The sequence below is a fragment of the Dendrobates tinctorius genome, unplaced genomic scaffold (assembly GCF_039654945.1).
Source record: "Dendrobates tinctorius isolate UK_male_01 unplaced genomic scaffold, ASM3965494v1 ptg000104l, whole genome shotgun sequence".
Lineage (NCBI taxonomy): Eukaryota > Metazoa > Chordata > Amphibia > Anura > Dendrobatidae > Dendrobates > Dendrobates tinctorius.
The window spans coordinates 18,549,085-18,561,470 of NW_027361772.1; the positions used below are offsets into that span (position 1 = coordinate 18,549,085).

The following is a 12,386-nucleotide window of genomic DNA, read 5'->3' on the forward strand; positions in this document are numbered from 1 at the left end:
ACTCGCGAGATCGCATGCTGCGATTGTCTCAGTCCGAGGAACGGATCCGATAAAAAAACGCATGATGTGAGCTGCCCCATAGAATAACATTGGGACGAATGCAATGCGATTTTTTATCGCATTGCATTCGTCCGATTTATTCGCTAGTGTGACTCCGGCCTTAGACCTGTGACGGGGACAAGGGGGAAAAAAAAATTTAAGAGGGGACTGGATGCCTTTCTTGAAAAGTATAATATTACAGGGTATATACACTAGTTTCCTTGATATTGCGTTGATCCAGGGAGCTAGTCTGATTGCCGTATGTGGAGTCGGGAAGGAATTTTTTCCCCAATGTGAAGCTTACTGTTTGCCAAATGGGTTTTTTTTGCCTTCCTCTGGATCAACATGTTAGGGCAAGTTAGGATAGGATATGGGTTGAACTAGATGGACTTAAAGTCTTCCTTCAACCTTAATAACTATGTTACTATGTTACTCTTGGCCATGAGATGGACACACCAGTGTATGCCTCACTACTTTCTATAGCAATCTCGTACCATATTCAAGATCTCTGCTTGCTGTCATTTCATAAGAACTTACGTGACGTGGACAATAATCTGTATTAGACCAGTGATGGACATCCAGGACATCTAGGCCGGGTTCAGACACTCGTACTTCACAGTCCATATTTGGACCTGAGTACCTGTACTGACCGTCAGTCTCCTGACCTGAGCTGACAACCTCAATATGTTTATGAGGCTGTAAATTCGGGTTGTCAGTTCCGAGGAAGGAAATCATTTTAGTGGAGGTCCAGCAATGAGATATTTCTATGATCTATAGAGTGAATGAACTCCTGTTGCACCGAGATTACAGCTATATATTATCTTACAGGAATCCAGATGGCGATAAACATCCCTGGTGTTACATATTTAAGAATGGGAAGTACATCTGGGATTACTGCAGCGTGCCAGCCTGCCGGAAAAGTGAGTGCCAACAGCACACCCTGGAGAACGGCCATTGTCAGACCGCAGGAAGCCACTCACAGGAGTACAATGACATCCTCCAGCATTTATGGACATAAATCACACGTAGTGATGGAAATATTACCGCCATCTAATTACTGCATACACCGTTATTACTTGCAGGAATACACACAGGCATCACTTAAAGGAGACGTCCAGCTTTGGGGACAATTTTTTTTTACTTAAGAAATAGCTAAAAAAATATTTTTTTTGCAATTGGATTACGTTAAAAATGTTGCACCATTTGGTTTTTACATTCAATGTTAACCTGCACATTCAATTTTGATGTGATCTGTGGTCAGAAATCAGCGGAGAGGAGCTCAGAAAAAGACAGAAACAATAAAGGGTTACACACTCTCCATCAGAATAAGCTCACTGATGGATACTCAGTTCACTCATTCTGCAGCCAGCAATAGGAGGCTAAAGAATGCAAATGGTGCAACGTTTTTAATACAAGCCAGTTGCAAAACATTTTGGCCCCCAAATACCTGCAATCAAGTAAAAAAAAAATTCACAAAGGTGGAGGAGTCCTCATGGGGCCCAATGCAAAATCTTTAACAGTGCCCCTGCCAACTGTGTGCCCTTTATAGTATCCCCATCAGACCATCATATCGAGCTGACTTACAGTCAGAAAAAAAAGCTATACAAACACCCCCAGACAGTCGAAATAAGCTCACTGGTGGATTCTCAGTTAACTCGTTCTGCAGTATCACTGAGGCTATAGAAGGCAAACAGTGCAACATTTTTAAATAAACCCAATTGCAAAAATGATTTTTAGCCCCAATTACTGGCATTTAAATTAAAAAAATTATCCCCAAAGGCGAAAAGCCAAGAAGTGTTGGGATATTGTATTGCCATGTATTCTGCACCTATAATGATCGTTCTTGAATAATCTGCCATGGAAGTCATCTGAAGGTCACAGAATTCTTTTATTTTGTCTCCACCTAGTGGTCATAAGTGGTATATATATTAAAAAAAAGTGTGTGTATATATATATATATATATATATATATATATATACACTGTATTTTCCATCTGGTCTTTCTGCACCATGACGTGACGACTGCGCAGACAGACAGACAGATGAATGACTAATGACTGATAGAGCTGCAGTGGAGCGTCCAATATATAATAATGACATTCCTCCTGAACAGACACAACAGACTGTTACTCTGAGCGAGGGACCACATATGGGGGATCGTGGAGTACCACCCTATCTGGTGCCAGCTGCCTACGATGGGACTCACCTGTTCTAAAGAAAAAGCAGTTTAGTGCCTGGAAAGGTAGTGCCCGCCAACTGCGGCTGGGGAGCCACAACTACTGCAGGTGAGATTTAATGCTTGAAAATCAGGTATCTCATATATGAAGCGTGTTCTGCTCTATTTTGTGACCGGCACCCCCTTATGTCACTCTGAGGGTCCCTATTGGCTGCATTTTCCACATAAAACAGAAATTGTGGAATGTCGTTTCTTCCAACTCTGCGTTGTGTCGTTCCTCAGTTATTCCTCCTGGAAATGTATAACTAAATTGACATTGGCGTTCCCGTTCTCCAGTTATGTATGTAGCTGTAGCGCTCACATACTCGGCAGCACTTAGACATATTGACATCGACAGACTTAAAGGGGTATTCCCATCTCCAAGATCCTATACATTGGTGAAATAATGATAATATTAGCAAATACGTCCAGTTAGAAATGTAGTATAGTTCTTCTGATTCACTATGTCTCTTTCCTCATTATAGTAGCTTAGTCATCCATGGTTACGACCTCTAACAGCTAACTGTCACTATATGAATGGTCATAACCATGAATGCCTAAGCTACTGCTATGCACTTCACATGGTGTTGGCCACATAGCTAATCACAAGAACTATACTACATATCTAATTTGAGGTATTCTATTATTATTTTACAGCTACTACATATTGGGATAGGATCTTGGAGATGAGACTACCCCTTTAATATATAGATTTCTAAAGCTGTTTATTTTGCAGGAATCCGGACAATGACATCCGGCCTTGGTGTCATGTGATGAACGGCACCGAAACGTCCTGGGAGTTCTGCGACGTCCCCCGATGCCGTAAGTGACATTGAATGATTTCTCAACCAGGAACGCAGGAAAGAAATAGTCGTCTAAAGTGTTTTTTTCTTTTCTAACAGAAACTTGTGGAATCCGACGACCTCAGCTAATGCCTCGCTTTAAGATCGCCGGGGGTAGAGCCACACATATAAGCTCCCACCCATGGACAGCGGCCATCTTTCGCATCTCCAGGGGTACAGCAGAGTATTTTCGTTGCGGAGGAACGCTCATAAATACCTGCTGGGTGGTGACGGCCGCCCATTGCTTCCATGAAGAGTGAGTCATTTGTATGTCTGACCATGGATGATGACGAGTAGATGTCGAGTCTGACCATGGATGATGCCGAGTAGATGTCAGGTCTGACCATGGATGATGCCAAGTAGATGTCGGGTCTGACCATGTACAGTCGTGGCCAAAAGTATTGACACCCCTGCAATTCTGTCAGATAATAGTTTCTTCCTGAAAATGATTGCAAACACAAATTCTTTGGTATTATTATCTTCATTTAATTTGTCTTAAATGAAAAAAACACAAAAGAGAATGAAGCAAAAAGCAAAACATTGATCATTTTACACAAAACTCCAAAAATGGGCCGGACAAAAGTATTGGCACCCTCAGCCTAATACTTGGTTGCACAACCTTTAGCCAAAATAACTGCGACCAACCGCATCCGGTAACCATCAATGAGTTTCTTACAATGCTCTGCTGGAATTTTAGACCATTCTTCTTTGGCAAACTGCTCCAGGTCCCTGATATTTGAAGGGTGCCTTCTCTAAACTGCCATTTTTAGATTTCTCCACAGGTGTTCTATGGGATTCAGGTCTGGACTCATTGCTGGCCACCTTAGAAGTCTCCAGTGCTTTCTCTCAAACCATTTTCTAGTGCTTTTTGAAGTGTGTTTTGGGTTATTGTCCTGCTGGAAGACCCATGACCTCTGAGGGAGACCCAGCTTTCTCACACTGGGCCCTAAATTATGCTGCAAAATTTGTTGGTAGTCTTCTGACTTCATAATGCCATGCACACGGTCAAGCAGTCCAGTGCCAGAGGCAGCAAAGCAACCCCAAAACATCAGAGAACCTCCGCCATGTTTGACTGTAGGGACCGTGTACTTTTCTTTGAATGCCTCTTTTTTCTCCTGTAAACTCTATGTTGATGCTTTTGCCCTAAAAGCTCTACTTTTGTCTCATCTGACCAGAGAACATTCTTCCAAAATGTTTTAGGCTTTTTCAGGTAAGTTTTGGCAAACTCCAGCCTGGCTTTTTTATGTCTCGGGGTAAGAAGTGGAGTCTTCCTTACCATACAGTCCCTTTTCATTCAGACGCCGACGGATAGTACGGGTTGACACCGTTGTACCCTCGGACTGCAAGGCAGCTTGAACTTGTTTGGATGTTAGTCGAGGTTCTTTATCCAACATCCGCACAATCTTGCGTTGAAATCTCTTGTCAATTTTTCTTTTCCGTCCACATCTAGGGAGGTTAGCCACAGTGCCATGGGCTTTAAACTTCTTGATGACACTGCGCACGGTAGACACAGGAACATTCAGGACTTTGGAGATGGACTTGTAGCCTTGAGATTGCACATGCTTCCTCACAATTTGGTTTCTCAAGTCCTCAGACAGTTCTTTGGTCTTCTTTCTTTTCTCCATGCTCAATGTGGTACACACAAGGACACAGGACAGAGGTTGAGTCAACTTTAATCCATGTCAACTGGCTGCAAGTGTGATTTAGTTATTGCCAACACCTGTTAGGTGCCACAGGTAAGTTACAGGTGCTGTTAATTACACAAATTAGAGAAGCATCACATGATTTTTCGAACAGTGCCAATACTTTTGTCCACCCTCTTTTTTATGTTTGGTGTGGAATTATATCCAATTTGGCTTTAGGACAATTCTTTTTGTGTTTTTTCATTTAAGACAAATTAATTGAAGATAATAATACCAAAGAATTTGTGTTTGCAATCATTTTCAAGAAGAAACTGAATATTATCTGACAGAATTGCAGGGGTGTCAATACTTTTGGCCATGACTGTATGATGCCGAGTAAATGTCGGGTCTGACCATGGATGATGTTGAGTAGTTGTCGGGTCTGACCATGGTTGATGCCGAGTAGATGTCATGTCTGACCATGGATGATGCCGAGTAGATGTCGGGTCTGACCATGAATGATGCCGAGTAGATGTCAGGTCTGACCATGGATGATGCCAAGTAGATGTCGGGTCTGACCATGTATAATGCCGAGTAAATGTCGGGTCTGACCATAGATGATGTTGAGTAGATGTCGGGTCTGACCATGGATGATGTTGAATAGATGTCGGGTCTGACCATGAATGATGCCGAGTATATGTGGGGTCTGAGCATGAATGATGCCGAGTTGATGTGGGGTGTGACCATGAATGATGCTGAGTAGATGTCAGGTCTGACCATGGATGATGCCGAGATGTCAGATCTGACCATGGATGATGCCGAGTAGATGTGGGGTCTGACCATGGATGATGCCGAGTAGATGTGGGGTCTGACCATGAATGATGCCGCGTAGATGTCGGGTCTGACCATGGATGATGCCAAGTAGATGTCGGGTCTGACCATGAATGATGCCGAGTAGATGTCGTGTCGGACCATGGTGTCGAGTCTGACCATGGATGATGCAGAGTAGATGTGGGGTCTGACCATGAATGATGCCGCGTGGATGTTGGGTCTGACCATAGATGATGCCGAGTAGATGTCGGGTCTGACCATGAATGATGCCGAGTAGATGTCAGGTCTGACCATGGATGATGCCAAGTAGATGTCGGGTCTGACCATGTATGATGCCGAGTAGATGTCGGGTCTGCCCATGAATGATGCCGAGTAGATGTCAGGTCTGACCATGGATGATGCCAAGTAGATGTCGGGTCTGACCATGAATGATGCCGAGTAGATGTCAGGTCTGACCATGGATGATGCTGCGTGGATGTCGGGTCTGACCATGGATGATGCCGAGTAGATGTCGGGTCTGACCATGAATGATGCCGAGTAGATGTCGGGTCTGACCATGAATGATGCCGAGTAGATGTCAGGTCTGACCATGGATGATGCTGCGTGGATGTCGGGTCTGACCATGGATGATGCCGAGTAGATGTCGGGTCTGACCATGAATGATGCCGAGTAGATGTCAGGTCTGACCATGGATGATGCCAAGTAGATGTCGGGTCTGACCATGTATGATGCCGAGTAAATGTCGGGTCTGACCATAGATGATGTTGAGTAGATGTCGGGTCTGACCATGGATGATGTTGAGTAGATGTCGGGTCTGACCATGAATGATGCCGAGTATATGTGGGGTCTGAGCATGAATGATGCCGAGTTGATGTGGGGTGTGACCATGAATGATGCTGCTGAGTAGATGTCAGGTCTGACCATGGATGATGCCGAGAAGATGTCAGATCTGACCATGGATGATGCCGAGTAGATGTGGGGTCTGACCATGGATGATGCCGAGTAGATGTGGGGTCTGACCATGAATGATGCCACGTAGATGTCGGGTCTGACCATGGATGATGCCGAGTAGATGTCGGGTCTGACCATGAATGATGCCGAGTAGATGTCGGGTCGGACCATGGTGTCGAGTCTGACCATGGATGATGCAGAGTAGATGTGGGGTCTGACCATGAATGATGCCGCGTGGATGTTGGGTCTGACCATGGATGATGCTGCGTGGATGTCGGGTCTGACCATGGATGATGCCGAGTAGATGTCGGGTCTGACCATGAATGATGCTGAGTAGATGTCGGGTCTGACCATGGATGATGCCAAGTTGATGTCGGGTCTGACCATGGATGATGCCGAGTAGATGTCAAGTCTGACCATGGATGATGCCGAGTAGATGTGGGGTCTGACCATGAATGATGCCGAATAGATATCGGGTTTGACCATGGATGATACCGAGTAGATGTCAGGTCTGACCATGAATGATTCCTAGTAGATGTCGGGTCTGACCATGAATGATGCCGGGTAGATGTTGGGTCTGACCATGGATGATGCAGAGAAGATGTTGGGTTTGACCATGAATGATGACGAGTAGATGTCGGGTCTGACCATGCATGATGCCGAGTAAATGTCAGGTCTAGCCATGCATGATGTCGAGTAGATGTCGGGTCTGACCGTGGATGATGCCGAGTAGATGTTGGGTCTGACTATGGATGATGTTGAGTAGATGTCGAGTCTAACCATGGATGATGCTGAGTAGATGTTGGGTCTGACCGTGGATGATGCCTAGTAGATGTTGGCGTGGTCACTGACAGCTTCTCCTTACAGGGTCTCCCCAAATCGGTTACGGGTAAAACTGGGGAGGACAATGCAGGTTGCGCCAGGCGAGCAGGAGCAAAGCTTCAGAGTGGAGCGAATGCACATACACCCTCACTTCGATGATTTCACCTTTGACAATGATATTGGTGAGTATACACTCTCAGAATTTTTACTTTCATGCCCAATATTTAAAAGCAACCTGTCACTTCCCGTAATTGTTTTTCATCTGGTGTAAATTCCGCTGTTCTCCTGAATCCGGCGTTGTTTTTTTCCTGCTCCTCTCCTGAGATATGGCCTCTTGATCACCATCTTTATATCTAGTCTTGTTAGATAACTGGGCATGGTTCTGGAGAACACGCCCACAGAGAAGAGCTGAAAACCACGCAGGGAATGATTGGAACTGAAAGTCAGCCCTGGCATTAGAAAGCACACAGGCCTCCGAACCTCACATATAACCCTGTCCGGAGGAAATCACCATTTACTACAATATTTCTAATAATACCGCCATATAAGATTGAACAATAATAATACCGCCATACTGATCATTCCAAAACCTCTGTAGGAGCACTGATATTACCGCCATACAGTGACCGTATCATGTTATTATCAGCTCTACTCCTCCTTATAATGCTTATGGAGCGCCCTCACTCGCCAGGGCCGTGGGGTACTCGGTACCGGGCCAGTTGATCTTCTCAACGGGGGTTGTCACGGCAGCAGTGACCCGGTCCGTTGCCCTGGGGCTCCATTGTAAAAGGGGTTGTTTCAGTGTGCTTATGGTGGTGAAAGTTTATAAGCAATTCGTGACGCCACCTGTGGTGTTCGGCAACTGTTAAGCCGACGCTGCAGACAGATCCTCTGGGACTGATGGTGTAGTGCAGCAATGATGTTATAGCTCCCCACAGGCAGGGCTGTAGTCCCAGGGCAGTGTAGGTGAAGTGACACTTAGATGGTGTAGTGTCGGGAGCAGGAGGGATGTAGCGGTGTCAGGCAGGCTGGCGCAGGAATAAGTGGAGGACACCAGGGTATGTAGTTCCAAAGCTTTACTCACAGTCTGTTGTGGTACAGGTGCCCGCATCCGTGTCGTGTCCTCCGAGTCAGGAGCTCAGCCAACTTCCAGGCAAGATGAAGTACTCCCTTCCAACACTCCGCCAACATATGTGCCTTTTCTGAACGTCTCCCTCTTAGCGCCTTTGAGTGAAGTACTCCCAGTACTGAGTTACACTGGAGTTCCTCCTGTCAGATGTTCCTATGAACTCTACTTGTACAGCAGACAGCTGTAGCCTGCTTCGGGGACTCCTTACTACCTAGTCCCGGCTCACTATTGTTGCTGTTGTGCCCCCACGTCTTGTGTGGGAATAAAGTGGTCACTACTTCTATTCCTCCGGTGTCTGCTGCAGGACCATTAGTATCCATACAACCTCGGGGATCGGACCCCGGCCTTGCGCTTAGAACTTGGGAAGGGTTCTCCTCTAACCCTGGTCCTTGTTCTCTTATTCTCCTCACGTTCCGTATCAATCCTTTCTTTCTTATGGAGAGTCAGACTTTCTATCAATGTTCCTTTCTTGTGCTAGCGGACCCAGATCACTGAGGTCGGCTGTAGCACTTCCTTCATCCATCCCACTCAGGGGATCTCCTTTCACAGACTGACCTCGTCAGACTCCTGTGACTAACTAACTAAATCCTACTGTATCCTCTTCCCGCTCTTTTAGTGCAAACTAAACTCCACCCGCCTCCCAACACGCTTCGTATTCCAAGCAGAGAGCCACCAAAGGGTGCTTTGCTACACTACTATGTTGTGTGGGATGCAGGTGTTGGAGCGTGGTCAGGCATTCCCACCTTACCTGGCTAGTGGGGTACCACACCTCAGGAGGAGGTGCAGTACCTCTGTGGCGACTGAACCCTCAGGGGCGCCACACTTACCCTGCACATCCTTATAATAATGCAACCCCCCCGTGCTTTCTCATAACTATAATGTATCCTTGCTTCCCCTATAATGATAATGAATCCCCCCCAGTGTGCCTCCATAAGACCTCGTTCACACTGCCATATAACACGGCCGAGTGTTTATGGGAGAGCACTTGGCTTAGTGTTATGTAATGGGGCAGTACAGATCTCTGATTATTTTCTCATGACGACTGCCCAACAAACTCTACACAAAGTATGATACCAAACACAATAAGGTGGTCACCACAGCCCCCCATTAGAGTATGGCATTCACTGCAGCCTCCAATATACAATATGAGGTGCACCACAGACCCCTATATAAAATATGTCTACCAAAGTCCCCCATACAGTATGATGGATCCCACAGCCTCCATATAGTATGAAGGTCAACACAGCCCCCTACATAGTATAATGTACTCCATAGACCTCTGCATAGTATAATATCTATCACAACCGTCCTACACAGTGTGATTGTCTCCTCACAGCCCCCCACACAGTATGAAAATCCCCCAGAGCCCCAATAGAGTATGATGGTCCAACCACAGTCCCCTTATGGTATGATGCTTCCTCCCAACAGCTCCTATTATTGTACGGTGGCCCCCCAAGAGCACTCTATATAGTATGATAGTCTCTCCAACAGCCCCCATATAGTATAACAGTCCCCCCAACAGCACCCTATATATTATTATGGTCCACTCCATAGCCCCCCTATATAGTATGGTGGTCCACTCCACAGCCCCCCATATAGTATGATGGTCCTCCCAAACCAAACAGCACCCTACATAGTATGACGGTCCCCCATAGCCTCCCAAAAACAAAAAATCCCTATACTCACCTAATCTAGATACCTCATCCTCCGCAACCTCCTTCTTCTCATCTATGCGATCTCGCAGTGGATGCTGGTGGCACGATGCAGTGACGTCATCACACCGCCGATGTCCCCTGTGTGCGTGGCCACCGGCAGACCACAGGAAGAACAGAAGCCCGTGATCTGCTGAGGCTCTGTGCTCCTTCACAATTGTTAATAGTATTGGAGTCCTGAGGGTGCCGATACTATCAACAGTGTAACAGGCAATGTGGTCCACGGCCGGACCAGCGCTTCTGGCATTTGCCAAAATTGCCAGATAGCCAGTCCACCCCTGGAACCACACCCACTTGACTAACAAGACTAGATTTATATACCGAGAAGAAGAGTCAACATCTCAGGAATGGAGAGGCGCAGTAACAAAAGAAAAACAACGCCGGATTCAAGAAAACAGAGGCATTTACATCAGGTTAAAAAAGTCACAATTTTTGGCAAGTGTCTTGTCATTTTTAAAGGGCTTAATTATGTATGTATAAGATTTAGAAAAATATGGTTGCCTTCTCCCAGAAACAGCACCAGTCTTGTCCATGGTTATGATGACTGTCTGCTCCTCAGTATATTAATATATGATTGCATAGTTTGGTAACATATTTGTTATATATCTTCTGATGCTTTACAGCTCTTCTAAAGCTCAAGTCTTCTTCTGGATCCTGCTCTATGGAGACTGACAGCGCCCGACCAGCATGTATGCCCGTCAGGGACCAGATGCTGCCAGACTGGACAGAATGTGAAATCTCAGGATTTGGGAAACATGAACATAGTAAGGAAAAAAAATCAATGCAATGAAACATAGTGCACAACCTCTGTAGGCCTCCCAATTGCCTCGCTCTATATATGGAACGGCTGCTATTAAATCATTAAAAGGGAATGTATGAAGATTGATCCAACATATGATAGATTATAAAGTCTAATAAGATATTATAAAAAATAAAATAATATAACTACATAAAATAATAGAAAAATATAAAAGGCTGACCGCAAAATCTTTAAGATATTGGTTATTGCAGTACCACTTTTCACCATAGTGGGTGGAGACTATTTTCTATACATTTCAATGAAACAGCGCCCCCCATCTCTTGCTTAAGAATCACATTTGGCATTTAGAAAAAAAATGTACTTTTCATATCCAACCAACCCTTTCCAACCGTATTTGGTATAATTTGTATTGCAATAACTGGTCGAATGCAAATTAATATGACAAATATGGGAATCTGAGGATTCGAAAGTATAACCAGACACCACGTAAGCTGTCAGAGGTCATTGTACTCCGCGTCTTCTATGACCTTGACCAATTATCCTATCTCTTCACACATCTTCCTTCAGATTCTCCATTCATGTCCGAACGACTTAAAGAAGGTCGTGTGAGGCTGTATCCTGACAAGCTCTGCACCCCCGAACAACTGGCGGACAGGACGGTGACTGCAAATATGTTGTGCGCCGGTGACACGATGAACCAGGATGATGCCTGCCAGGTGAGTGCGTTTGGAAAGTTCAAAGCATTCAGTAGTACTTACACTCCAAAAATGGAAGAAAATCCCATAATCCCACAGTGGCCATATGTCCCCTTACAACATCCTTGAATGCCTGGGATATATTTGCTATTGACATTTTCAGTTTTCAAGCATCTCAGCCGTGAAGCATGGAAAAAGTTAAGCTGCCAACATCAATGTTTAGACTGTTGTACACTGCGCCTGGCATACAACTGAAAAGGCCATTTGGGAGGAGCATTGAGATCCCGCCTTACTGTCCACTCCAGTTGGATACGAACCATTGTACACAGCTCCCTAAACACTGGATCTGGCAGCTGTATAGTAAGAGGTGTTATGCTTCACTAATTTATTTAAATATAGGCATCTTATAGTCTCTGTCTCACACTCACGTTTTAATAGTAATGTTTAATCCGAAAATGAAATATTGTTTAAATCTGGGTTTTATATTAAATATATATTTTACATATTTTTGATATGTTTTTTTTTTTTTTATATCACTATCATTGTAATCCTGTCTCTCGCCTGTACAGAACGGGAAGTATGAGCCTAATATTAGGCCTAGTTGAAAATTTCAAGATTTCTAATTTTTTTTAATATATAGAAAGTGATATGGAATTTTGAAAATCAAAATTGTAAATGGTTGCTTTCTTCTAGGAACAACGCCACACCTGACCGCGGGTTGTGTCTGGAAATGTGTCTTTGTTTCATTATTATAAATGTGTCTGATCT

General features: G+C 44.8%; 1 protein-coding gene across 7 annotated transcripts in view; it reads left to right on the forward strand.

Moving 5' to 3' along the window:
- The window catches only part of PLAT (plasminogen activator, tissue type), a 124,777-nt gene that overhangs the window by 110,205 nt on the left and 2,186 nt on the right, over positions 1 to 12,386 (forward strand). For all 7 annotated transcript variants that reach the window (XM_073588868.1, XM_073588865.1, XM_073588864.1 and 4 more), the window contains 7 exons: positions 868 to 959; positions 2,153 to 2,324; positions 2,991 to 3,076; positions 3,157 to 3,352; positions 7,368 to 7,504; positions 10,787 to 10,927; positions 11,491 to 11,639. In XM_073588868.1, the coding sequence (XP_073444969.1) occupies positions 868 to 959; positions 2,153 to 2,324; positions 2,991 to 3,076; positions 3,157 to 3,352; positions 7,368 to 7,504; positions 10,787 to 10,927; positions 11,491 to 11,639 (973 nt within the window). The remainder of the gene's footprint in view (positions 1 to 867; positions 960 to 2,152; positions 2,325 to 2,990; positions 3,077 to 3,156; positions 3,353 to 7,367; positions 7,505 to 10,786; positions 10,928 to 11,490; positions 11,640 to 12,386) is intronic.